The 27421-nt window shown below is 41.2% G+C and overlaps 1 protein-coding gene across 10 annotated transcripts in view; it reads left to right on the top strand.

Moving 5' to 3' along the window:
* The first annotated feature begins 1823 nt into the window (after positions 1 to 1823).
* BPTF (bromodomain PHD finger transcription factor) overlaps positions 1824 to 27421 on the top strand; it is a 52890-nt gene continuing 27292 nt past the window's right edge. For 5 of the 10 annotated variants that reach the window (XM_068209757.1, XM_068209754.1, XM_068209755.1 and 2 more), the window contains exons 1-8: positions 1824 to 2832; positions 14213 to 15035; positions 21534 to 21757; positions 21912 to 22112; positions 22605 to 22793; positions 25418 to 25582; positions 25754 to 25929; positions 26814 to 27169. In XM_068209757.1, coding sequence (XP_068065858.1) covers positions 2193 to 2832; positions 14213 to 15035; positions 21534 to 21757; positions 21912 to 22112; positions 22605 to 22793; positions 25418 to 25582; positions 25754 to 25929; positions 26814 to 27169 — 2774 coding nt within the window. In that variant the 5' untranslated portion in view covers positions 1824 to 2192. Of the gene's footprint in view, positions 2833 to 14212; positions 15036 to 21533; positions 21758 to 21911; positions 22113 to 22604; positions 22794 to 25417; positions 25583 to 25753; positions 25930 to 26813; positions 27170 to 27421 lie in introns of those variants that run through there. The other 5 variants (XM_068209756.1, XM_068209759.1, XM_068209760.1 and 2 more) reach the window with 5 other exon arrangements.

Below are 27421 nucleotides of genomic sequence, written 5' to 3'. Positions count from 1 at the left end.
TTCGGAGGTGTTACTGCTCTCATGATGCTGCAGGCTGTGTGATTGGTGCAGCAGGTGCACCTTTGCTAGATTCTCAGTGTATAGATGGCAGAATGCACAGGTGTTTTTCCCATACCAGAAGGAGATAATGGAAAATGTGTGTCTGTATATTCATGTATTTAAAGAGTTACCACAATCCTCTACCACCTTGTGAGAGGTAGCAAAAATCGGTTCCACATAAGCAATCTAAAGGTAACTCGGAAAGGTTCAGAATAGAAATTTGAGTAGAAAGGTGTAAATGGGGTTGGGCAATGTTGGCTGCTGCTGTGTGTGTAATCCTGTGTTGAGACCAGCGCTTTGGGCCTGTGCAGCTGCAACACTGAATATAAAAGAACTGCAGATAAAAAGCTGGATATAGAGTGCAAACGGGGCTGAACGCTGCTGCCATTGCTGCGTGCTTGATGCTGTGGCAGGTTTGTGGGTTTCATGAGGTGCTTGGCCTGAGCAACAAGTTAATGAACAAAAGGACTTCAAAAATTATTATTGAAGAATGCAAATTAAATGACACATTGGACATGTCGCTGCCATGTTTGTGGCATGGCCAGTGTTGGGTTTTACCTTGCTCAGAAGTATAAGCAAGGGACTGAAAGAAATTAACATGTTAACAGACTGATTTTCTAATTATAAGACTTCTGGCTCTCTGAAATCCTGAAGCTGTCTCGATCTAGCAATGAAAAGGAAGGCTGGTTGTAAGAAATACATGTTATACATGTTTGTGTGCCTTGGGTTGACTTTCAGCTTGTACTGCTTTTGCTTATGAAATTGATACCCTGAATTCAAGTGATGGCATTGGAAACACAACTGTGCAACTGTTTTTTGTTGATTTTTAGCTCCTTGTAGGCTCTGGCAAATGAGACAAGCAGAAGGAATACAAAGCAGACAGAGTCCATCTCTTTCCTACTGCTCCAGAGAACTGTGGAAACAGGGAACAGAAAAAGTGGATGGGCAAAAACGGTGCTGGTGGGTCCCTATGTGATCTCAGTGTTTGCTTTACACGGGCGCTGCCTGTGTAAGGGTGAGCTCGAAGAGGGGTTTAACGGGCGAGGAGTCAAAGCCCGGCCAGAGATGAGGGTCATAGGAGCTGCTTGAAGCCGAAGGCGAAGGGAAGCGTCTCCCGAGGGGACACCCGGGGCTCTGATTTGGGCGGGGAATGAAGACCCTCATGGGGAGCGCACCTCGCTCGGAGCTGCTCCCGACGGGCCCGGGGCCTCCCTCGGGGCGCGGGTCGAGCTCTGGGAAAGACCCCGGCCACGGGCCCAGAGACTGGTGTGAGTGCGGGGGCAGGGCGGGCTGAGGGAGCGGTGGTCGGGACCGTGAGCTGGGGCGGGGGGCGCGCCAGGTGCCGGCGGAGGGGAAAGGGGCAAGCAGAGCATAAAGGGGCGAGGAGCGGTGCCGGTGCCTGCGGTCGGTGTCGGGTTCGGATTCGGGGTCGGTGCCGGTGCCTGGGGTCGATGTCGGTACCGGTGCCGGGTCCGGGGTCGGTGCCGGGTTCGGGTTCGCTCTGGGTTTGGTGTCGGTGCCGGGTCCGGGGTCGGTGGTCGGTGCCGGGTTCGGGTTCGGGTTCGCTCTGGGTTTGGTGTCGGTGGTCGGTGCCGGGTTCGGGTTCGCTCTGGGTCTGGGGTCGGTGGTCGGTGCCGGGTTCGGGTTCGCTCTGGGTCTGGGGTCGGTGGTCGGTGCCGGGTTCGGGTTCGCTCTGGGTCTGGGGTCGGTGGTCGGTGCCGGGTTCGGGTTCGCTCTGGGTCTGGGGTCGGTGGTCGGTGCCGGGTTCGGGTTCGCTCTGGTGTCGGTGCCGGGTCCGGGGGTCGCGGGGCCGCCCCGTCGCGGCGGCTCCCTCACGGCCGCGGCGGGCGCGCCCCCTGGCGGCGGCGGCGGGCGCGGCGGTCACGTGAGGCGCTCGGGGCCTGGTGCCGCTTCCCCCAGTCAGCGCGGAGCGGCCGAGGCGCAGGCGGGGAACAAGATGGCGGCCGGCGGCGATCCGGAGCGGGGCGCCGGCGATTCGCGTTGAGCCGCGGCCCGCTCGGCCCGGCCCCCCCCCCCGCCCCGGCCCCGCGCCCTCCGCGGGGCGCGGAGCTTGCCCGTAGCCGCCTGTCCGGACTCCGAGCGCCCTCTCGAGCCGCCCTTCCCCTCCCTTCCCCCTCGGCCAGCGCCCAGCGATGCGGGGCCGGCGCGGCAGGCCGCCCAAGCAGCAGCAGCCGGCGGCGGCCGCCGCTCCGGCGAGCGCCCCGGCCCCGGCAGGCCCCATCGGCGGGCTGCGCTCCCGGCAGCGCGGCAGCAGCCGCGGCAGGTGGGCGGCCGCGGCCCAGGCGGAGACGGCGGGGCCCAAGCAGAAGGGAGCCGGCGCTGCCCAGGCCTCGTCGCCCGCCGCCGCCGCCGCCTCGCCCAGGGGGGGCGGCAAGAGGAAGGCGGGCGGCGGCGGCAGCAGCACCCCCGGTGGGGGAGGCAGCGGCGGTAAGGGCAGGGGCAGGGCCGGGGCGGCAGGAGCAGGGGGAGGAGGAGGCGCAGGAGGCAGCTGCAACAGCCAAGGCAGGGCTGCCTCGTCCAGGAGGAGCATCAGCAAAGTGGTGTACGACGATCATGAGAGCGAGGAGGAGGAGGAGAGCATGGTGTCCGAGGAGGAGGAGGAGGGAGACCCCGAGGATAACCAGGACTCCGAGGAGGAAGAGGAGGAGGAGATAATGGAGGAGGAGGACGACGACGACTCTGACTACCCCGAAGAGATGGAGGATGAAGACGATGCCAGTTATTGCACTGAGAGCAGCTTCAGGAGCCACAGCACCTACAGCAGCACCCCAGGTAGAGAGTCCGTGGGCGAACTCAAACAAGTCGAGGGCACCCCACATGCTCCCTCTAGGTTGGCAAATACGGTCCGCACTCCCATGCGAGGATGTGAGGGATGCCCGCAAGCACTCCCAGGGAGAGGGGTATGCAAATAACCACTGGCAACCCCGGGGACGCGGGGAGCATCGGAAGATGCTCACGAACGCGTGCACGGAGAGGAGCAGGGAGGGCGGGCGGCACTTGCTGGAACAAGGGGATGCTTTGCAAATATTCATGGGGAACCTGGTGACCGCAGAAATGCGCGATCCACCAGGACGTGTTGCAAACAATGTCAAAAGTGTTGTGGAGCATTCACTTTAAATTTAAAAACAAGGGAAACGAGAGGCATGACTTGCGAAGAGGTCTTGTCAATTAAACACAGGAAAGGCTGGCTTGTGCTTGCAAATACAACTTGATGTTGAAAGGAAAGGAAGCACATGTAAGTTGAAGTGGCTTAAAAAACCAAAAAACTATAAACACCGAGAATTTTCAGGTTCTTGAGGTCAGAGCTTTAACTGGGTCCAGCATCTACTGGCTTTAAGACAAAAGTAGCTTTCCAAGGAGGGAAATGAGGTGCATTGTTCAAAATGGAGATTGCATTGTTATAGTTTGGGGAAAAGTGCACAGGGCCTCATTGCAAGGATGTAAACCTAGTGTGAGTTCAACACAAAGATTAAAAGGTGGAGGTTGAGTCAGAGGTCTTGCATTTAAATACTGCGTTTATCTTAAGATACGGTAACATTTAAAACTCATGTTGGGGTTAAAATTAATTAAATATAATTGTGATTTTTTTTTTTAAATTTTATTCTAGTGGAAAATTTGGGAAATTTTTAAGGCCTGCCTTTCTGTTTGTCCTTAATTGGTTCATTCACCAAGCTTCAAGAATTCTTTTATTTAAACTTAATCACCTTGGATTTATTTGAGCTCGTTCCAGAAAGGAATTTAAGCTTAGAATATTTTTATTTTCTTTCTTTATTTCTTTTTAAGTCTCTGAACCAGGAGAGTAGTTCAGCTTATAGGTAATTTGGGCTACAGGGTGGCAGACACTGCTGTTGTTCCAGTATTTGGCCACTTTGAAAGGGGGGAGGAACAGGTTGTTGGTGTGAATGCATTGCATCTTAATTAAATAGGAATGTAGTTCTGAGTAGTTGGCTGATGACTTTTTAAACGGGGGGGGGGGGGGGGGGGGGGGAAGTACTGGCTGCTAAATGTGTCATTTGTTTTTATTTTGGTGAGTTAATGATATCAGCTCATTCTGTGACTTCATAATAGTACTTGAAGAAGCTCTGTGCTTGTCTATATATTTTTTAAACTTATATCCAAATGCTTCAGAACCTAAATGAATCAAAATAAGTACATACATTACTTAATTTATTTAGAGATAATTTTTAGATGATGTTAGTTTACCTGTTGCAGGAATGTCCTGCAATCAAATTGAAATTTTTTGGATAAAGATTGAGATCTGGCTTCACAGAATGGAAAAAGCTCTAAAATACTCTCTTCACTTTTAACTCTCCATTTTCCTCTTAGTTGTGATAACTTTCATTTTTGTTACTTTTTTGGGAATGCTTATGTCAGGGAAATAATATTTTTATGATTTTAACTGGCTAGGTCAGGATAATATTTTTTACATGAGCATCCAGGTTTAAAATGAGTTCTGCAGAGAATGGGTGTATGCCATTTTTCAAATGTGCTGTGTTTTGGCAAATCAGAAGATAGCTCTCTGTGCATTGTTGTACAAGCATAGACAGGTTTTATGTGGTATTTAGGTGTATCAGAAACCATTTTGATAATTTATATGTTTATTTCTCACTCGGTCAGGATGACTTCAGTTAACTTTCTTAAGTGTAAGTGTAAGCATTTTTATCCTTAGGTGCTTTTGCTCTATACCGAGTTTTTGAGAGTTAAAACGTTTGTGTTGTTGTTTTGGCAATTTACTGGTGGTTCTCATTAGTTCAGTGTTTGCCTAAAGGTCTCCTTCCCTCTCTCCCAGACTCGCTCTTGCCCTTCTGCAAGGAAAGTAGGAAGTTTTCATTCGGGCAGCTCAGTGCGTGCCTCGTCCTGGACAAACACCTGCTCTGGGAGCGTGGCCGTGCAGGGGTGGCACTGATGGAAATCTCGGGCTCGGCAGAATCCAGCCAGAGATGCCGGCCTTCAGAGCAGCATTGGCAGGCTTGTCTGTCCTCAGGATCTCTGTGTCTGACGGGGCCGGTGCAGAGGGGAGGGCAGGGCTGTGGAGCTGTGGCTCGGGTGTTCCTCCAGGGGCTCCAGCGCTGCTGGACTCGGAGCCCCCTGAGCCGCGGTTGGTCCTTAGCTGTGTTTAGGTACAGGGGTTTATTTCGGCTCCTTGTCTTGGAGCCAGGCAGAGTGCAACACAGTGACAGAGCTCCGGTGCTGAGCTGGAGGGCTCCAAGGAGCGTCTCCTCCCTTGGATTGAACTGGCTCCTGACGGAATTGTCGGGTTTTTCACCAGAAGAGATGATGAGCAACCCTTCTCCCCTTACCCTCCAACCACTTCCAGGACGTACTCTTAGGGGCTGAAGAGTATTTCTGAGAGCTGGGTATTGAATAATTGCCATCCCAGTCAAACTCTCCTGCCAACCAAGCTTTTACAGGTAAATCACATCCCACTTAAATGGGGGATGGACTTGCTACAGTTTTCTCTAACTTAGGTTGAACAATGAATTAAAAGATCCCAGGGCAATGTCTCTGGCCAAGAAAGCCTCACCTTTTGTGCTCTGATGGGAAGCTTATGATTTATCTTGAACTTAGGTGTAGGAGTACGTTCTACTATAATATTATTATAGTATTATAAATTAATATTATTGTAATACAAAATAATATTTTTAAACTATTTAAAGAAGCAGAATGTTAGAAAAGATAAAATGCCTAATATACCAGTTAGTCATGGTACAGTAAAAACATACTGTGTGAATAACAATTCTTTCTTTTTATTCTGCTGGGTATACTTTCGGTAGAGGGATTTTGTATGTGTAATGTCCCTTCCCTCTTGCCCCTTTGCATCCCCACAAAGTGGATGAACTTTTGGGAAAGGTATCCTGTATAACTTGTATCACTAAACATTTTTGCCATTACCCGTCCAATGTAAATTCTGCTTGAGGGTTGTCACTGTTGCATTATAGTTACTTAGTGTTTTTCATATGTTGCAGAATTTTAAGAGAAGGGTTTAATCAGGATGCCTAGAAGTCCTTCATTTTTTGTTTATTGATTTTTCTTCATCAGAAAACTAGTTTTAGGAAGAGGTGTACATCTAGATTTCAGCTGAGCTCATCAGTCTGTCAAACAAACAAATAGCAATGGAGTTGGGAGACAAAGTATTTATCTTAAAATACAATAAATAATACTTTTAGTTGGATTTTGCTTGTCTGAGCATTTGCAGGGACTGACCATTGCTTCTGATAACCAGTTACTTCACAGTGTGCTTTTATCTCCAGAGTGAAAGAATTTAGCTGGGAACCAGGTGCTGCATTTGGTGTGACTGTAGTATTTTTTTATCTGAACACGATTTCATGCTCTTGAAGAATTGTCTAAGTGGAGACACTGAGATGGAACATTAAGATATGCAGCCTCTTTTGTCTGCTGTGGGAGATTTACCAGCTTCCCAAACATCTTACCTGGGGTACCCTCTTCTCTAAATTAAACCTGGCATGCTCTTATTTTTACCATTTAGCCATCTGCACTTTGATTTGTGCTCTAGAGGGAAGGATCACTAGTTGGTCATGCCAGTCTTGGAAAATGTAGGAGACTATTCTTAACAAAGAAATTGTATAGAAGGCCAGAGGAGTAAATCTGGGGCTGATCCTGCTGCATTGACTTGTAAATTGGCAACTTATCTGAAGAGAGCTTTGTCAGTCATCTCAGAAGCTCTGAGCAGCAAATACCTCACCCTTATCAAAGTATGTGTGTTGTAAAGGATAGTGTGCTGCAATGACTTTATTGAGCAAACTTTTTTTGTAGATCTGCAGTAAAATTCGGTTAAGTGCTCATTGTGTCACACAGAACAGGTGTAAGGTGAATAAATGTGGATTTCAGTAGGTTGGGGCTGGCTCTCAGGGCTCACTAACTTCTTAAATTAGTTATCAGCTTATTAGTTATAACAGCTTATCCTGAGCATGTCCCAGGAAATTGTCTGACTGTTCCTGAGAATCATTTTGCTTGTGCTACCTGTGGTTTTGTTGGGTTTTTTCCTTTGCCTGGGTTCTAGGCACAAAAGGCTTGTGCCTCTGAGTCCTTCTCAGAGTGATCTCACCTGCAGCTTGTCTTGCATTTGCATTAGTTATCCAAATGTTAAAATGATGCCAAAGAACATGTGGGGGTTTGCATTCCTGGCCCTTGAGGGAGTGCTGATGGCCATAATGTTGGGAAATTAAATTCTTAAAAGTGAAATGAGTCGAGAACCCTAGTTTGATTTAAAAGTGTACACTGGCAGGTGTGCAAACTGAAAAAGGAAGCAGCCAAAAGTTTTATAGTTTCAAAAGAGCATAAAGACCTACTTTTGTACAAGGCAAGGCAGGAGCCAAACTTTACTTATGAACACATGTGAAAATTTGTGTGATGTGAGTGCACTCAGGATCTAGTCTAATAACCAGCGATTTTTTCATTTGTGTTTCAACTTCCAAAGCTTTTTTGCTTGGAATGCCTCATTTTTAATGTTTGTTTAGTTTTGAAGTTTTATTTATGGCTGGATTTTTCTTTTCTCTGGACTAAATAAATAAATTTGGGTTAGGTGTGATTACTGCAGAGTAATATTCAAATTGGAGCTGCACCTACAAGTAGTTACAAATGCATCTTATTATTTTAGAAAAATTTTCTGGAAGAAACTGTTTGACTGTGAATATTAGAAACATGGTTATCATGTTGGCATTTTTAAAAGTGTTTTGTGAAAGTCAAAGCCTTTAATTTCAGCCCATCCCAAGAAAAATATTTAGATTTTTCTATTTTGGCACTACTTTTCATAATATATTCTTATTTTATGTTGAACTCATTCATTTTACTGCTGTTTTTTCTTTGGTGGAAGCTGAGCAAATGTTCTCCCAAGAGGTTGACTTCTAATTAAAGAACCAGTGTGGATATTGCTGTGGCAAACATGCAGCTCTATCCAGTTTCTGCATTCTGCTGTGAAAGGAAAGAAAAAACACCAAAAAAAAGGTTCTCTTACACGGTGTCATTAAGTGTTTCCAGTTTTCTCAGTGATATCTAACAAAAACTTGTATGTTGCTGTACAGTCCCATTTGAAACGTGCCTGGTGCAAAGCAATAACATGGACAGCAAGTGTGTGTTTATTAAAACCAAACCAAAATAGGAGAGTCTCAGGTAGTTTGAGGGCAGTAAAAAGGCAAAGTTTTCAGGAGGAAGGAAAATGTAGGAGAGGGCATCTTCTCGAAGGAGTGCTCGTGCTCCCAGGACATTGTATATAACTGGCTGCTGGTCTTTATGTTGAGAAGTTTTTGCAGTGACTCACAATCTGGAAAACAAAAGCAGCCCAGTTCTACTTTACTAAAGATGGACTTTCATGTAAGAGTAGTGTGGTTTGACTTGGCTTGTGGAACTTGAAGCCAAAATATAAATCTTCTTTTGGGGAAAATTGAAAGTCTTTTCTGGGGTCAGTTAGTGGAGTGTGACTGGAGGGGTGGGGGTTTGTTCTATATTTCCCCCACCCTGTGAGAGGTTGCTGAAGTATCTGAAACTCCTTGGTCTCTGTTCTCTCTCCAATGCTCCTACCAAGCTTATCCTCTCCATGGCAACTGTGAGCAGGAGCTCTGAGCTGGAGAGCCCAAGTGCTGAGAAATTATGAGGAAGGGAAAGTTCTGAGAGAAGTGAAATGAGACCACTTGTGAACTTTCAAGTCAAGAGAGACTGGAACCAGTGTTTTATTTTTTAGGTCAGACCAATGCAGCCACCACTCTGTCCCTGTTTAAACAAGACAGTGGTTCTGGCAGAATATTTATTCTGTAGGATGTCCATCCAGCCATCCAGTACCTGAAATATGTTGGGCTGAAAGGCTGTGTTTGCTGGAGAGGAGGGATGTTTAACATCAGTGAGACAAGGAAAAACTGAATTTTTGTTAGCCTACATGTGTATGGTGATTGAATACAACTAAAACTGAGGAGCATGAAACTGTATTCTGGACACTGATGTCTATAGTTAATTCAGATACTCTGTTTACATAAACCAGCAGGTGTGTTAAAGATGGTTAAAGTAGTTTTAAATTCTCTGTTCTCCTGTGGTAAAGAGTAGATGTGACTTTCCCTTTTCTTTTTTCAGTCTGTGAATGAAAATGGAGACAAGGTTTTTGGTCCTTTTAAACTCTTTTTCATTTCTAAATTCTGAAAGGGTCAACTTTTGAACCAAGTAGATTGAGTAGATGAAATAAAGCAATGGTTTGGGTTTTTAAAGTAAATTCTGATTTTGGGTGTTCAGACTGTTACTTGAGTAACTTTGTTTTATTTCAAATATCATTACTGTGTTTACTCTAAATATTTGTAATATAAATTATTTTAGTAGATTACCCTAAGTGTAGACTATAATTATCAGTATCTGATAATTATAATGTGCCATGGAAATAGAATTGTTTACTCTTTAATCTTAATTACAGGCAGCTCTTCGACTAGAGAATTCAAAATAGGTACAGGTAACCACTGCAGACTGCTTCAGCACTTGGGGAGAGACAGCCAGTGAAGGACTTGCCATTTAAAAGAAGCTTGTGCTAGATAGAAATACAGTGCTCAGACACTCCAGAGGATCTGGATCCTGTCAATATTCCAGCTGTAGCAGCAGGAGGCTATTGGCAAACCAATTTTTTCCACCAAATAAAGCTATGGAATTTGAGTGGTGTAGAAGTGGACATTTTCTGCCTTTGTACTGTCTCAAACTTGGAGGTGAAATTTGATTCAAAGACTTAGTTAAGATGCAGACAATATCTCAGAAGTATCTAATTTCCATATAATAAAACTTGAGTATGTTTTGGGAACTTCAGCGTGGGTAAATTGAGAGTAGATTTCTTGAATTTAGAGTAGTTACATGAAAATTCAGTTTAAAGTCTGGTCAGTCAGGTGATGGTGCTTAAAGGAGAAGTAACCTGCCACTGCACCTGCTCTGCAATCCTCTTGGTGGTTTTGGGGTTAAACAAAATAGTACATACTGCAATTTCTATTTGAAACAAAAATTCTCTGTGGGGGCCCAAATCTTTGACAAATGACAACAAGTTAAAAAAAATTGTCAAATCCCAGTATCTCTTAAATAATTTAAACTTCATTCTAGTTTATTCTAGTTTGAAGTGGCCAGAGTTCTTTGTTGGGCTGTGGGTTTTTTGTGTCTGGCACTGAATGTCGAATTTAAATATTGGCCCACTTGCCTCATGAAAAAGAAAATTGTCTTTGAAATTGAAGAGCTTTAAAAATTGTATATGTTTATTGTAGGGAGACATTTGTCAATGTTTGAGGGATTTTTTGTTGGTGTGTTTATGAGACACAGTTGGGTAAACATGGACTGTGGTCTTCAAAAACCCTCACACAGGAGGTGGAGCTGCTCCAAAGCAGGGTGAGCTGTGAGGGTTGTCAGCACACTGAAAAATCAGTAGTGAAGAAAGGTTATCCACCCAACCAGTAAAATACCAACATTTCAGCTCAAAAAAGAGACTTGTAGCACTTTGACATCATTATATATTCCATTGACCTGCACTTTTAATTTCAGTTGAGCAGCCACTTGCAATGCTTCAAGATTTATGAACACCTTGGCAGAGAATGTCCATCCTTTTCACTGAAGATTATTAGATTGCTCGGGTGTGTTGGTTTGGGCTTTTGAGGGTTTTTTTAAAGGTGTCTGAGTGTTTCTTGAGATCACAGTTGATGTATTGGCCAGTAATACATTTAAGCACAAATTGCTGGGAATTTCTGAATATCCTAATCACACTTTGTGACTCTCTTCTCTACTTCAAATTCTCTTCATCCCCAGTACAGAGAATATTAATAACAATTTGAAAGTGAAATTGGAAAGAAAAAAAGCCAGCATAGAAAGATTTTAAATGCTGTGCCATCAAGTAATTTGAGAAAAATACAGTTTCTTTCTAAAATATTCTGCATCTTTGAATACTTGCCTTTTTTAGCTCTGGAAACCAGTTTATATTTAGTTGAGAATTGTTCAGAGCAGTTCAGTGTCCAAAAAGAGAAATTATTTGAGCTCTTGAGCTGTGGTGTGTGGTTTGCAGTGTGGATGGGGAGTGTCGAGGTGCACAATATCATAATGTGCTGCAACTGTGAGGCCTAACACAAATGAAGCACACATTTTATAATCCAGTCTGCTTTTCCTATTGTCTGTTTTATTATTGCTTTTGAAATTTCTGTTCTTTATACCAAAACAAACATGAAAATTCACAAATTGATTGAAGTAGGAGACAGAATGGTGTGACTAATGCAGCCACAGGGTTCTATTGTGCTTGCATCAAAGTACAATTCTTTATTATGCTGTTATGACACATTTATATCCTGATAACACATTTCTTCTAGATCTGTAATAGTACCAATGTGCTTCCTGTGTAAGAGGAAGTGTTAGAGATTAACTTTTTCAGAACATATTAGGAATGCCTTGTTTTAAAGTTCTTTTTTTTATTCCCCTATTAATTTGATGTGACCAATCTACAGGTGGCTTAAAGTTGCACCAGTAGATGTTTAGATTGTATGTTTGGAAACTTTGTTTTGCTGAAAGGTTGTGAAGCACTGGAACAGGCTGCTCAGGAAGCTAGTGTATGTCACTACCCCTGGAGGTGTTCTGAAATGTGTGGATATGGCACTTGAGGACATGGTGGTGGGGCTGAGATGGTTGGGCTTGATCTTGAAGATGTTTCCAACTTTAATGATTCTGTGATTCCATACCATGCTTATCTTGTGGTAAAGAGACATCAGCAAAATTGGTGTTTGGAGTCCATTTTTTCCCAGCAGTGGACCTTCACTCTGGTTTATCTTTCTCTAAAAATTACTGGGGGGATTTGTCACTTCTCATTAGTTCAGGTAAAGCAGGGTTAACATCCTTGCTGCTCTCTTTCTTGAAGGACTGTTTCATGGCATTACTGTGTGACAGACATGTTTTTCTGCTACACGAAGAATCCTGGTTGATAGCTCTGCTGGCTTTTGTCATATTTGGACTCTGTGAGGGCCATCAGTGACATCAGAATATCTGTTCTGTGGTGGTGTCCTGCACAGCCAACTGGGAATGCAATGTTGAAGGAAGCTTCAGGACCCCAAAGTAGCTTATTATGTAAGCATGTCTTCTTTTGCTTTGGGGTCTTTCAATTAAACCAGCTGTGGCTTATGCACATATGATTTTGGATCATGTTGATAGAAAAGTTGAGTTTAATCTAGAGAACACTTGCTTTGTTCCTGGCTGTGAAACTCCTTTGTCTTTGTGGGTTTGCCATGATTAAACTTTTTCCATTTATTAGTGAGAGGCATGTTGGAAGACAGTCATAGAAGCATTCCTTCACTTTCCACAGTCAGAACTCAAACTTGGAAAGTTATTTTTATCCACAGATGAGGTTGACCTGTTACTTCTGTAATGGAAACATCTTGCAGTTCATCTTCTATATTGTTTGGTGTGTAATTTGTTGTACAAGATTTCATTCATTAACACTGGAAAGGGAGAGCTATGTCTGGTGCCTTCTTGCCATACCAGTCTAGGGGTTGATTTATTTTTCTGGAATCATTTGTTGTGCATCAAAATATTTCTTAGAGGTGGCTTTTTTTTTTCCCTTTACAATGCATTAATGTTTTAATGATGGTGTTTCAGGTTCAGCAGGATCTGCCTTAGCAGGTTTTCTCCCACATTAGACTTATTTTCTGTATTTCTGGGAGTATTGAATGGAGTAGGGTGGGTTGAACAAATGCCACAGAGAACCATTTCCATTTAATGGTAACATCCAAGGTGACTGGAACTCACTTTATCTCTTAATTTCCTTGAACCAGTTTTTGGGGAGGTCTGTTATGTGCAGAATTTGGTTAAGAAATTATGAATGTGAATCTTAAAATTCCAGACTATTGGCTGTGTCACTCTTGAGTGTCAGAACACACAAAGTTTAATACATGTCCCATTTTAAGGAAGTGTGTGTGGGAAATGGCTGCTATGGATAACTTTTTCTTTGGATTTTCACCATGCATGAAGCGTCCTGCTGACGCTTGTCTATGGACAGTGGGTGATTTTGAAATTTAGTTATTGACCAGAATCTTAGTATGATTAGTGAGAGGACCTAAAACCAGTTTTCATCTCAGTTCTTGGATCAAACCTAGATGATGGTTTATGAGATTTTCTCAACTTATTTTTTTCTGTAAAGGGAAATAATGTTAATGAGTGCATCTAAAACTTTTAACTGATAGCTGAGAAATAGTTGCTGGTTAATGTAGCTGGTTATTTTGATAGAAGATGAAAATATTTCATTTGTCGTGTAGTGTCATTTAAAAAAACATTCCTCTTTCATTTTTCCTTCTGCTTGGCATCAAGGATAGTGGAATCCAAGGGAAGGAAATGTAGCATCTTAATCTGAATTGACATCTGAGACTGAATTAATTATGCTCAGTGTCTTTTCTTTTAGGTAGTAAAACAACTCTTTAGATTAGCTTTTATTGGTAAACTTAGTCCTTCTGTAATTTTGCTTCCTCATTCTGTGGATATGGCTCCTCTTCTATTGAAGCATGAGAGTGGGTTGGGGGGTGTTTGTTTGTTTTGAGAAATTGAGAATTTTGGAAATATTTTCGTAAAACATCACATTTACCTTCTGGTTTTGGTTTGTAGGTAGTCAGAAGAAATAATCTAGGTAGAAGCAGTAGGCAATGCGCTTTAGGTTCTCTTTTGTATTTTAATTTTGTTGTAATTTATGTCTTATGACATCTGCTTAAAATGAGCTTTCCTGGATGCCCTTGCTGGATAGGAGAATAACTTGCAATCATTTAATACAAAATACCTGTTTGGAGCTTGATGTTTCAGGTTTAAACGAGTCATGTTGAATAAAAGTGAGAAAAAAATTATTATTTTGGCTGCAGGAAATGTCTTTCTTTTTAAGTAATTTAATCAATTACATTTCTAGATTTCATTTTAACGCTTCAGTAGATGTATATTGCATGGGAAATGTAATTCCTGTATGTGTCTAAAGCAAAACTTCAGATCTCTTGTGGTTTTTTTCATACTGTTAGTTAAAGATGATTAGCTGAGTTAGCACATTTATGTAACTGTGAAGCTTGTGAAGCCTTAATTTGCATTAGTTCAGAATGTTAACACAGTGATTGATGATGGATGTTCAAACATGTTGACCTGTGAACAGCAAAATTCTTACTGTTGTTTCTTATTCCAGGTAGGAGAAGACAGAGAGCACATCGTCCTCGTTCTCCAATATTGGAAGAAAAAGATATCCCACCCTTGGAGTTTCCTAAATCCTCAGAGGACTTAATGGTGCCTAGTGAGCATATAATGAATGTTATTGCCATCTATGAGGTACTAAGGAACTTTGGCACTGTTTTGCGCCTCTCTCCTTTTCGTTTTGAGGACTTCTGTGCTGCTCTGGTAAGTCAAGAGCAGTGCACACTTATGGCAGAGATGCATATAGTGCTGTTAAAAGCAGTTTTACGTGAAGAAGACACTTCAAATACTACCTTTGGACCTGCTGACCTCAAAGATAGCGTTAATTCCACTTTGTATTTCATAGATGGAATGACGTGGCCAGAGGTTCTGCGGGTATATTGTGAGAGTGACAAGGAATACCATCATGTTCTTCCTTACCAAGAGACAGAGGACTATCCTTATGGACCAGTAGAGAATAAAATCAAAGTTCTGCAGTTCTTAGTGGATCAGTTTCTTACCACAAACATTGCACGTGAGGAGTTAATGTCAGAAGGTGTTATTCAGTATGATGATCATTGTAGGGTTTGTCACAAACTTGGGGATTTGCTTTGCTGTGAGACTTGCTCGGCCGTGTACCACTTGGAGTGTGTGAAACCCCCCCTGGAGGAGGTGCCCGAAGACGAGTGGCAGTGCGAGGTCTGCGTGGCACATAAGGTGCCTGGAGTGACTGACTGTGTGGCTGAAATCCAAAAAAACAAACCGTACATCCGACACGAACCTATTGGATACGACAGGCACAGGCGGAAATACTGGTTCCTGAACAGGAGAATCATCATGTAAGTGAGCTAATCACTGCATAATTTCTGAACAATAATATTGGGGTATTAATACATCACTTAAATTGCGCTTGCCATCTTAAAATTGTTCTTTCTTTAGATAAGGCTGTTGCTTGCTGTTTTGTAAGGAGATTACTAAAGACCATGTAAATAATCCATATTTATAAAATACTAATATTCTTATAATCTATACATAAAAAGGACATAAAAACAGGACCTCAGGCTTAATATTAATGTGCCTAAAACACATGAATGTGAGGCAAAGAAAGGGAATATTAATGAGAACTCCCCAGTTTCTTGTAGGAAATACTGAAAAGAAGTTTGATTCTTTTTATGATCACATGGTGTGTAGGACACTACTTGTGGTCTGTCACCTGCTTGAGCAGTGTTTGGCTGCCAGGTTCTGGTACCAGTTTGATGTTCTGCCTTTGAAGCTGAAACTTTCAGAGATGCTCAAAGGAACTCATTGTTACTAGAAATGCAGAAAATGTTGCATTGAACGTTGTTCTGTAGTGCAAAGAAAGACACTGCAGAAAATCATGCCCGTCATCGAGGGAGGTACTGTGTGTGTTGCACACAATTTCTTGTTACTGGTTGGTCTCAAGATACAAGTGTACCTGAAAGTATTAATAGAAATCAAACCCTTGCTAGTGAGGGGATTGTGCCCTGGATTTTACCTGAAAAGTTGAATCTGAAATTCATTTTTCACAGGAAAATGGCTAAAGATTGGTTTTCTCATAAAAGACTGCTCTTATCTAATTGTTCTCATAGTGGAGGAGAAACAATATTTAAGTGAGATTTGTGCTATTGTTAAATTAGGAGAAATAGAGATTTTAGCAGAGCTCTAAAAACACAGAAACACAGTTTTCCATTCAGTGTTACAGAGAAAATAAACCACAGCTGGGTACCTTAACAGAAGTTCATACAAAGCAGGTTACGGTGAATGTTAAGGTAGTAGCCAGCGTGTTTAAAAGGGACTGTGAGGTCTGCTGATGGTGTTACATCTTGAAAAGAAGACACTTCTGAGGGCTCATGGTATTCCTTTAAAATGTGGGGCTGTTTCTCTGGAGTATTGTCAGCTGATGCTTTAAGTATTAATTATCTCTGCTCTGTTTCCTGTGTTCTTCTTTCGTACTCTTAAAAAAAAAGAGTCCATGTTTGATCTTTTTTAGTTTCTCCTGGTTATAAATGTCACAGTAATGCCAAGTAACCTTTCAAAGGATGCAGGGAATCTTTTATACTCTTCTCTTTTTTTCCCTACATATATATATGCTTCATGTTTATACTCAGTTACATGCTCCACAGTAAGGGGTGGATCACAGGTGGTTCACCAGGATGTGATGAGCACCTGAAACTGCTGATATCCCAATTATTCCATTGCTTCATACAGAATTTCCTACATTTTGTTTTCAGAAAATGTGTTGAAATTTTGATTTTCACAAAGAGCCTGGTTGTAAAGGACACGTAACTGGGATTATTTTTGCTCTACTTACTTGTGCTTTCATAACTTAGGGTTACCTCTGCCTTGGTTTTGTATCTTCCCCCTCAAACTCTTGAGGAAAAAGTTGTTCTAAAGATGGGTTTGTCTTCACTGCTCTCCTGTACTGGCAGAGATCTGGGAATTAACATTAAAAAATCCACATCACTCAGGATTTTGAGATAAATGAGCAGACTTTGTTTCCTCCCTGTATGTAGGCAGATAGGTAATTATTTTTAACCAAACCTGATCTGTGAAACAATGTTTTTTTTCCCCAGTGAAGTGGAGTATTTGATGTTCAGAAGGTTTTGATACAGGCAATACTTCAACATACTTCAAACTAAAATGAATCACACAGGTGCTTCGTGATCCTTTGAAATCTGCACGTGAGAGTTGTTTCTTTCTAGCACATTGGTAGTAGTTCTAACTGCACTTAGAAGAGACATCCTCAGAAGTTAAATGTATTGAATTTTTAAAAACCAATATTTTGTATTCCTTTTAGGTGTTCTGTGGGCAAATTATATCATAAGGGGGTAAAAGTAGTACACAACTTAATTGTGGGGAAATGCAGCTTTAATAACTGACATAGACATTAAAATCTGTACTTTCAGTTTTCAAATTCAGTAAGCATGCTGTATTGCAAACCCAACCTTTTGCATATATTTACTTATTTATTTGTATCTACACACTGAACAGGATCAAACCACACCTGATATCTTGGATAACTGAAGGGTAACTTAAGGGATAACTGCCGAATGCTAAAACCTGAGATTCATTAAATTATATTATCATATTAACTTTATTAAAATGAATAGAGTATATTCCCCAATGCCGTGTGATCAAATGTATCAGAGGAAACTAATAGATCTAAAAATAATCTGCACAAATACCAATTTGAAATCCTGCCCAGGAGGACTAGAGAACTGAAATCCTAAATTCTTGGTGGTTTTGTTTCTCAAAAGGGTTTTCAGAGCTTTTTACTTCTTCTCTCCCCCTTTAAATGTCAGAAATCCAACCTACTGCTGGTTTTCCTACCTTTTAAATGGTTTTGTAGGCTTGTTCCCTGATACTTTTATTTCCATCACTTGCCTTTTTTAAGCCCATCATTGTGGGTTTGTTTCTCTTTTCCACCTCTTCTGTTTCACAGAGATGCAAAAATGGACACTGAAGGAGTCTCCTCTTGAACAAGTATCAACAAGATTAAAACAAAAAACAGGCCAAGAGCAAATTAATTCCTGACGTTTTTGTTTCAAGCTGTTTACAAATTAAGGATAATGCCTCTGGGTCAATTGCACTTGTTTCACTTGTGAGGATTATTTCTGCAAGTTATTAATTCAGGAAATTTGGGACTTTGACTTGCATTGTCCTTCTAAACTGCTGCAGTGTTTTAACAAGTTTATCATCATAGAAAGACTGAGATGCTTTGGATATAGCAATTATCTGCAAAAGAAGATAATGAAGCACTGTTTGGCTTTCATTTTGATAGCAGAAATAGGATGCACATTGTTATTCCTGAGTTGTATGGATCTTCCTCAACAGACAAAAGCAGTTTCAGCTTTTTTTTCTGCAAGATTTGTCATGCTGTTTATGTTCTTAGAGGGTCCTCCTCTGTTTTCTCCAGTTAATTAACAAGGGTTTGGGTCTTCATTCGAATAGATTGCTTTAAACAGTTTCCTGAATTCTTCAGTTTCCAGCTGTACCATCATGGAATTTAGGAAGTATCTGCTGTTACTACTAGTACTAAATATTTTGATATCACCTTACTTGAAAGTTTTGATTATCTTCTAGGTCGCTTTTATCAGTTTTTAAACTTGTCTCTGCAGCCTGCCAGTGAATAGTTCCTGGCAGCCAAGAAGGCTGAAAGAGGTAGGAAATAATCATGTGATTCTTTTCTCCCTCCTTGGCCTCACATACTGTGTGTGACTCAGCTGAGTCCCCCCGTCCAGCACCAAGCTGGCAAATCTGTCTGGACTGGCCGAGAAAAACGTTGGGAACTGGTCCTTGTGCAGCCTTGGATATTTCCATCTTTTTATGACAGCCCCTCTGATCTCTTCAGAGGGTAAAAGTTTTGTCCCTTTAGTAAACACAAGATGATGTTAAGGGAAAGTTAGTTGGAATTATATAATCGTTAATTTAAGTCTTATCTAAGTTGGTCACAATGGATTGCATGGAATGATTCCTGCTGTGTGCTCCAAGTCTTCCCCATGCACGCATCTGAATCTTGGAAAGAAGTGTGGCCAGAGGTGAGTTTGGTGTAAGCACACAGGCCAATCAGTTTGTGCCATTTCACATTCTGTCTGTGCTTTTTCAAGAGAAAACTCTTTAATTTTAATTCCTGAAATTCTCTTGTTAAGGTTGTGATAGTCTTCAGATTAAAACAAACTTTATGCTCGAACCCTGATACAAATTAAGTAGAAGGGTATTAAAATACTCTTGGATAACCTCATTGTCTGTTTCTAGAATATTATCTGAGCAGTTCTTTAATGGGCAGGACTCGAATCACACATGGAGGGATCAGTTCTAGGTGCTTTCTGCAGAGTACTCTTGGCTGTCTGATGTCTCAGCTCTGCGCACTGAGCCTCGGGGTTTACTGGTCTGCAATACAGCAACCCTTTACTGGTGCTGAAGGCTTTTTCTTGAGTTTTCCAGGGAAACTGAAAACAGCAGTTAATTGCTTTTCAGTCCAATGGAACCTTGCAAACCTAGAATAGAAAGGGCTGATGGGAAGGGAAAAGCCAGATGCTGCTTGGGATGTTCAGGTGACACACATACTCGCCCTGGCTGCATTAGTGCAGCTGGAGCAGGCTCAGATTTGCTGAATGGGGAGAAACGTGAAAATAAGAAAACACTTGGATGAGCACCATGAAAATAGAAGCAATATGTACAAGATGCTTCTCTGGCAGATGGATGCAGGCACAGCCTTCCTTATGGAGAGAGGAGAATATATTGTCAGACTTGATCTCAAAGGTCTTCTCCAGCCATAGTGACTCTCTCATTCTATATAAAGCGTTTATATTGTTGCATATCTAGGTCATAGAAGAGGATGTATAAATGGCATTATCTCTCTAGCAAATAATCCTGTAACGGCTACAACAGAGGGGTTCAAAATGAAAGATTCAAGTTCCCTTTTTGGTCAGTTAAGAAATAGAGTAATAACAACATCATATTGTACAGGAGCACAGCAGCCTTACAACTGCTCCTCTGCCAGAGTCTTGCACTTGCCATTTCCCTTGGGCACTTGCCAGGGAAAGCTCAGAAGGCACCCATTCCCTGTCCTTTGTAGTTAAGCATTTTTTTTTTCATCCTTTTAATTCCTCTCACTGTGTAAAGCCCTATTCTTGCATTCTCATCTCCCCCTCCATGTTGGTTTTTAGATATTTGCCTTTATCTTCCTCTTCTGTGGCTTTTGTTCACCACCAGTAATGAAAGTGCTGTCATTCCTATTGTTGTTAGTAAATAACTCTTGGTTTAGAGGAAACATAGTTTAAACAGTAATTTTTCTTCGACATGGAAGTTTACAGGCCTAGAATATTCCATAGACTTGAATGATTGTCAGTGTTCAGCTGTTACATTTTGGTGTGTTGTACATGACGGTCTTCCTGAAATGAGCTGTTTTCTGAGAAAACTTGTCAAATGCAACAGGTTGGTGTGGTTAAAACTAATGGGATGTTGGCAGTTTAGAGGAATAAATGGGTAAAGCAGAATTAGTTGCTTTTCATGAGCAAAGGCCTTTATGAGAGAGATGCAGGTTTCTTTGCAGAACACCAGGTTTTATCATCAAAACCAAACGTCTGTTCTGTAATAATGTTGTAACAAGTTAGTAGTTGAATTTTGTGTAATGCTGCCTCTATTAACTTCGCAACCATCTTATTCCAGTAGTGTTCTGTTTGAGTTGCAGATATTAATTGTTTCACAAATACAGAGTGGGAGGCAGTAGATAAACAGCAATCAAATTGCCTTAAGGTTGTTTGTCCTTCTGAAGCCAATTTGTGCCATTTTTAATATATAAGCCACAGGAAGGGAACCAGTAGAGAGGAACCTGCAACAAACCCCACAAGGGCAGATCTTTGAGATTTACAGTCAGCTTCCCATTGCTGTCAGCACTCTGGGTTAGGGTTCTCAGCGAGCCACAGGCCTGCAGTGCTGGAACAGGGGGTGCAAGTGCAGCAGTAGTTTAGTTCCTCTGCCCAGGTGAGGGCCAGGCTGGCAATCAGTGGCATCCACATGGTGTGGGGAGCACTGGGATGTGCTGTGGAAATGAGTGGATGGGCTCATGCCAGCCTGGATCTGGCTGCTGCTGCTCCCCAGGGTTTACCAAGCCAAGCTGAAATCCAGCAGCTGCAGAGCCGCTTGGAGCATCCCCCCTGTGCTCTGCAGGCTCCTGGAGAGCCTGTTACCTGGGGTGTTGATGGAGCTCCCTTGGTCTGTGGCCCTGCTGAGGTGCTGTTGGCACCAGTAATTCTGGACTCACGGGGTCATGGAGTACTGCAGATTAAAAATGTGGAAATCCCTTGATCTTTTCAAAGGAGTTGTATTATGAGTCATCCCTTACTGGTGCTCTCACAGGTGGATGCTGTAGGATGCCAATAGAAAATATTTTATGAATGTGACATTCTATACTTCGAATTTTCTAACTCTGTATTTTCCTGAATATGCTGTCAGAAACTACCATTATGGATTCTGGATTTACAAATTATTTCAGACTTAGTAGTAAATTACTGGTTACAGAAACAGTAAACATAATAAGAATAAATCTTCTTGTCAGATTGGACGAACCAGTTTTAAGGAGACTTCAAAGCTTTCCTGAGGAAGTTGTCATGAGAACTAAGGGGATGAAGAAAGGGAAGGGAACAAGAAAGGAATATTGATAATAAACTGGGTGCATATGAGCAATGTGATTTGTTTATTCACACTCAGGTATTGACATTTCATAGTGCTCTGCAGAAAGCAGGTGATAGCAATTTTTGTCATTTATCCAGATATTTTAAAATCAATATTTTTTTTTTTAAATACTCCTACAGAGAGGAAGATTCAGAAAGTGAGAAGGATAAGAAGATCTGGTACTACAGCACAAAGATCCAGCTGGCAGAGTTAATTGAATGCCTGGACAAGGATTACTGGGAAGCTGACCTATGCAAAACCCTGGACGAGATGCGTGAAGAAGTTCATCGGCACATGGATGTGACCGAAGACCTTACAAACAAAGCAAGGGGCAGCAACAAGTCTTTCCTTTCTGCAGCAAATGGTAGGAATATTTTGTGTAATGGGAATAGATGCTGCACTTAGAATCAAATCTAGTTTATTTTACATCAGAAGCAGGATTTGTGTCATGTTATTTGTGCTCTGTGGCTCTGTAGGTGGTTTGTTGTTTCATGCTGAGAACATGCTTTATATTGCAGACGAAATTTTGGACGTTATCAGAGCAAGAAAAGGAGAAATAGTGGAAGATAAAAACACAGGAGATGAGGAAGCAGAAAAGGCCAAAAGTGATGTTGATAATGACCAGACAGATGCTGAGAGAGACAAGGAAGAATCTGGAGACCAGAATAAAATTGAGGAAACACACAGTGAGCAAGATGTGGAAAAAGAGAGAACAGAAGGTAAAGAAACTGACTGTGCTTTAACAGCTCCATTTAAGTGAGGTGAACCCCACATTTATTTAGGTGTTGATGCGATACTTTCTTTGTATGATTCTCCAAGGTATTTCTGTAATAGGTGGTATTTGTCAGTTCCTTTCTGCTTTGTGCTTTGTTGGAGTTGTTCTTGTTAAGTAATTTCACCAACTTTCCTATTCTATACAGCTGGCTCCTAGATACCCTGCCTTGAGGTACAGGTGGCACTTACAGGTTGTGATCAGCATGTTTGTAGAAAGCCACAATTTTTAACTTTTTCCTACTCACAGTTGGTTTGTTCTTTGATTCTGAAGACAATACCATCTCATAGTGAAAAAAAAGGAAGGGAAAAAGCTTGCTGTTTTTCAGCATTATCAAACAAACAAAGCTGCTGAAGTTGCTTTCTATGGATGATGCCAAATGACATCCTGAGGCATAATAAAGAACATCCCTAAAGTTTTGTTGTGCGTTTTACTATAGAGGCAACAGTCCTCGGGGATAAAAGTAACTCTGTGACCTCCAGCACTGATGACAGCACCACAAATCCTTCTGCAGGAGAGAATAGTTGCTCTGAAGGGAAGGACGCAGTGGGGTGTCAGTCAGAAACCCTTGATAGCAACAACGTGGCAGAGAAGAAGGTGGCATCAGAGCTCCCTCTGGAACTCTCAGGTACAGAAGGCACTGTTACCAATGCCTCTGTAATTTGGGGAATATGTTTTTCTCTCTGATTTGTCCACTAAAACCATTCCCAGCATATATCACTCATGCTGTTTGCTTGCAGTGCCATCCTTTACTGCTACGTTGTCATTATTAACATTTCCAAGTTAATTTTCTTGCAAGTAGTGCTTGAAATTTGTGGTCCTCCATGACATCAGCATTTGTTTCCATGCCTTCCAAAGACAACTATGGCTAAGCTTTTTATTTTCTGTTTTCTGTATATTTTATTTTTCCATAGTGATCTGTAATAATTGTTAGCATCCTCTCAAAGTTTATTTCAAATCTAATTTGCTGCTGGCTTGTTTATTATTTTAATCTCTCATTTACTGTGTAAATTACTAACAAAACATTTTCATTCACGAGAATAAACCATTGCACTGAAATGTCAAGTTTAACATTGTCATGCTGGAAATTTTAAACAGATTTCAGAATTATAAGCACAAGGGTTATTGTATTTTAACATGTTTTGTTCTGCCATGTCAGTGACTCAAAGGTAGTAATATACACTATTTAAAATCAGACAAACTTACTTGTGCTTTAGGAATAAGTGGGAGTTGATTAGGTGTAACATGAAGTATGAGTGTACTAGTCTAAAATTACTTTATATAACATTTAGAATTATATTCTATTACAGGATTTACTACATAACTAAATGTTGTTCTAAACAGCTGATGACCATTAAAATTATCAGGATTTTATTTTCAATTTTATTCTCAGTTCTTAAAAGTCTGAACATGTGTGATGTGAACATACTCGCTGTGTTATGTTTTAAAAAGGGGTAGTAAATGCTTTCTCTCCTACAGAAATAGTTCTCTATGCAGTCACAGCTGCAACTTTTCATCTTATGAAAGTCAGTGCATCCAAACCTTGTAATAAACTTTCTGAACAGGAGGCCAGAATGAAAGCTAAGATTAATCTGTAATCTGCAAGCCTCATAATAATACTTTTTAAGCACAGAAAATGCCCTGATGTACAAGACAAAAACCATATATTTTAGATACATCACCAAATGTTTTTGCCAGTTCTCCTATTTTTTATTCTCTTTTAAAGTTAAAATTACTGTGTAGAGGTTTAGTGGAAAAGATACAGGCTATAATTTTATTTCAGACACCTTTCTAGGGTTTGTATTTTATTTTAAAGATTCACTTATATATTTATCATTATTTATTATACTTTCACAAGTACTTTTCTCCTTCCAAAGCTTCTATGTGAGTTGTATATTTGTGGGCTCTTTTTCTGTAGGAAAGTGTGTGTGGAGAGGGGTTTTCCCTCATGTCTGGTTCACTATATTCACAGCAATGTTTGTGTTCTTACTATGAAATTTCAGTTTGAGACTCTCAGAGAGAGGGAGAGACACTGAACCCGGATCAGTGAGGCAGTTACCCACAAAATAGGGGGGAAATATGAGTAAAATGCAGAGGTAGATGAGAATGTCTGTTATCATCCTTGTTGAATGCAATTTGGATAATCTTTATTAAGAGCCTGGTTTGGGTGCTTCCACCCTCCTCCAAATAGCAGCCATGGAAACAGGTCCATTTTTCCTCTTAGTAACAAGGGAAGTGGATCAAACAGTGGTGGTCACCCATTTGGCACAGTCAGAAATCAAGATGCATTCAGATTAGGAATCCTCTAAGAATTCCAGAATATTTATCTGATCCATCCCTCTGCTAGGAGTGAATATTTCACACAGAACGGGTTTTGTTCTGTCACTTTTCTTAACATCAAAATCCCTGATGCTTTGGAAGAATTCTAGAAAATGGCAGATCTTGTAGATTTTAAACAGCTGAACTGTCTCCCTTTGGCTCTAAGCCCAGAAGACATTGCTGGGTTTCTTGTTTTGAGGGATGGGGGCTTGTTCCTACTGAAGGGTGGAGGGATTTATTTCGAGGTAGCTGCAATTCAATGATATTTAGTCAAAAATTCCAACTGGGGCAGCACAACAGGTGAGGTGACAACAAAGTCCAGAGCTGTCAAAACACAGCAACAAGGACAGCCGAGGACCAGGAACCCATTTGAAGCCACATCAAGACCCATCAGATCAGGAAGGGGCTGATATTTTAAGTGGGCTGATACTTCGAGTGGTGCCAATGGAAGAGAAATACGTGGGATTCCTGAGAATTAAGGTGCTGAGGAAGAGACAATCAAAGACTCATTGGATAGCAAGGGAAACTGAAAGGTGTGTGCTCTGAGGAACAGCTAAAGCACAAGAAAATTAAAAGAGAGAAAATCAGATGCTTCAGGAAGACCAAATTTTATGAATTCTAAATGCAAAGTGGTCTCAGGGTTATCGGTGTGTGCATCTATAGAAAAAAAATTGTCTTGGATGAAATATAAATATATTTTAAATATAGGTATGAATTTCAGTTCTTCAGAGATGTAGAAGTTGAAGCTGCTTGAAACAGAAGAAAAAATACTTCTGTGGATACAGTGCTCTGAAGGGAATTAATATTTGCTGTGTGTTTCCCTCCAGTCCAGCAAAACATGTTCATCTGCCTTTTTTTTTTGATGAAAACTTTAAAAAGTCGCATTGATCCAATTCAAAAGAAAAGACTAAAACTGAAGTTGTTCTTTTGTAGAAGAAACTGGTCAGATGATCCCCAGCAGTGGTTCTGCTGCACCTCCACAGGCAGATGTTGAGAGCAGCAGTGGCAGTGAGCTGGGCTCTGGCCAGAATGACTCCATTAAGACTCTTGATGATGCTGAAAATGCAGAGAGGGGATCCCAGGCTTCAGAGGATATAGGTAATAATAATTATTATGGTAATTATATTAATAATAAGGATGATAAGGATCTCCAACTTCCATTTTATGTATCTTTTCACTAACTTTCTGTTCGTCTGGTAACTTCTATACGTCACTAAAAAACTTCCAATTCCTAAGTTTGTTTTAAAAGCCTTTTTTATTCCTGGACAGGAGAGAAATCCAATGGTGACAGAAGTGATTCTCCAGGTGCAGGGAAGGGCACGCCAGGCTCAACACGGATGCTCACCAGATTGAGAAATCCAGATAGCAAACTGAGCCAGATGAAAAGCCAGCAGGTTGCTGCTGCAGCAAATGAAGCAAATAAGTTATATAAAGAAACCAGAGAGGTTTGTGCACATCTTGGAAAACTCAAAGAACTACAATTAATGTTCTGGAAAAATGTTATTTTTAGTATCCTTTGTTAAATGATACTAAGTTTTACTAAAAAGTGATTTCTTTCAGGCAATGGAGGTACTTTTAAAAAAAGGCATTAATAATAAATTAGCAAATGGTGAAATTGTAATATCACAGGAAGCTTTCTTCCCCCCTTTCATTTACTCTCTTCAGTGCTCTCTACAGAGTGATGACAGTGACCCAGTGCACTGATGTAGTTGGTTTGTATGACTGGGTTGTTTGTTGTTTTGGTTCTGTTTTTTTTTAAGTAGCCCAGGAAATGCTCAACCATTGGGACTTTATTTGTAGTTAATTGTCTGCATACTATTTGGTATATTAATTTTATTTTTGTTAATTGATTTTCCGTGTAAGTTACCACTTAGTGAATTTATTGATGAACAAATTAGTCCAATGATGTTATCTATGCCGCGTTTTCAAAGTCTAGGATAGTTGTTTCCTAAGCTGCATGTCTGAATTCTGTGATGTACCAAGGAGTGGGTTCACAGAGGGCTTACCTGAGTTTAGTGAAGCTGCTTTCCCAGAGCTCTCTCCCTCCATAGGCACAATCAGAACAGCAAAACAGGTTCCTGTTTGGTCTGAGAAGCCTGGGTGGTGTTTTTTTAATGTTAAAGTTAATCTGGGACTATTCTAACTCCGTAGACAGGCAGTGAAGTACATATATTGGTGTATTGGATAAACAGTTATTTGTTTCTACACACTGGTGCAGAGTATTTTTATTCTTTTATAGATAGGCATTTGAAGCCTAAATCTTAAATAAGTAAATAGAAGGAATTACTTTACAGATTCACTGAAAAGTTTCCAATATTTCTTTCGTAAGGTTCTGGTGGTCAACTCTCAAGGTGAAGTCTCCCGAGTGAACACCAAGAAGGACGTTGTGATTAAAGGAAATATCAACAACTATTTCAAACTGGGGCAGGAGGGGAAGTACCGTGTTTATCACAACCAGTATGCCACCAATTCCTTTGCTTTGAACAAGCACCAGCACAGGGAGGACCACGACAAGAGGCGACACCTCTCACACAAATTCTGCCTGACTCCAGCTGGAGAGTTCAAGTGGAACGGGTCTGTGCATGGCTCCAAAGTTCTCACCATATCCACCCTGAGGCTGACCATTATTCAGCTAGAAAACAATATCCCAGCATCCTTCCTTCACCCTAATTGGGCTTCCCACAGGTAAATGAATAAATTGAAATACATATTCTCATATTTTACTTGTGGTTTTGTTAGCAGTGTTAATAATAATAGTCTTTGTTTTATCAAATCTGTGATTTCCAAGCACTGTGCTTCACTCTGATAAAACTTAATGTGTGTTTATGATGGAGACTAAAAGGGTTGTACATTTGAGTAAAGTATTACTACAGGAGTTTTTATCCTACCATGAAGTCTTCTTAAAATGGCAAGCTATATTAGTGCATGTATATGTTT

This window comes from Anomalospiza imberbis, chromosome 19, assembly GCF_031753505.1.
Source record: "Anomalospiza imberbis isolate Cuckoo-Finch-1a 21T00152 chromosome 19, ASM3175350v1, whole genome shotgun sequence".
In the NCBI taxonomy this organism is placed as follows: Eukaryota; Metazoa; Chordata; class Aves; order Passeriformes; family Viduidae; genus Anomalospiza; species Anomalospiza imberbis.
Note: the sequence above shows the minus strand (reverse complement) of the source record. Positions and strands in the feature narration are given on the sequence as shown.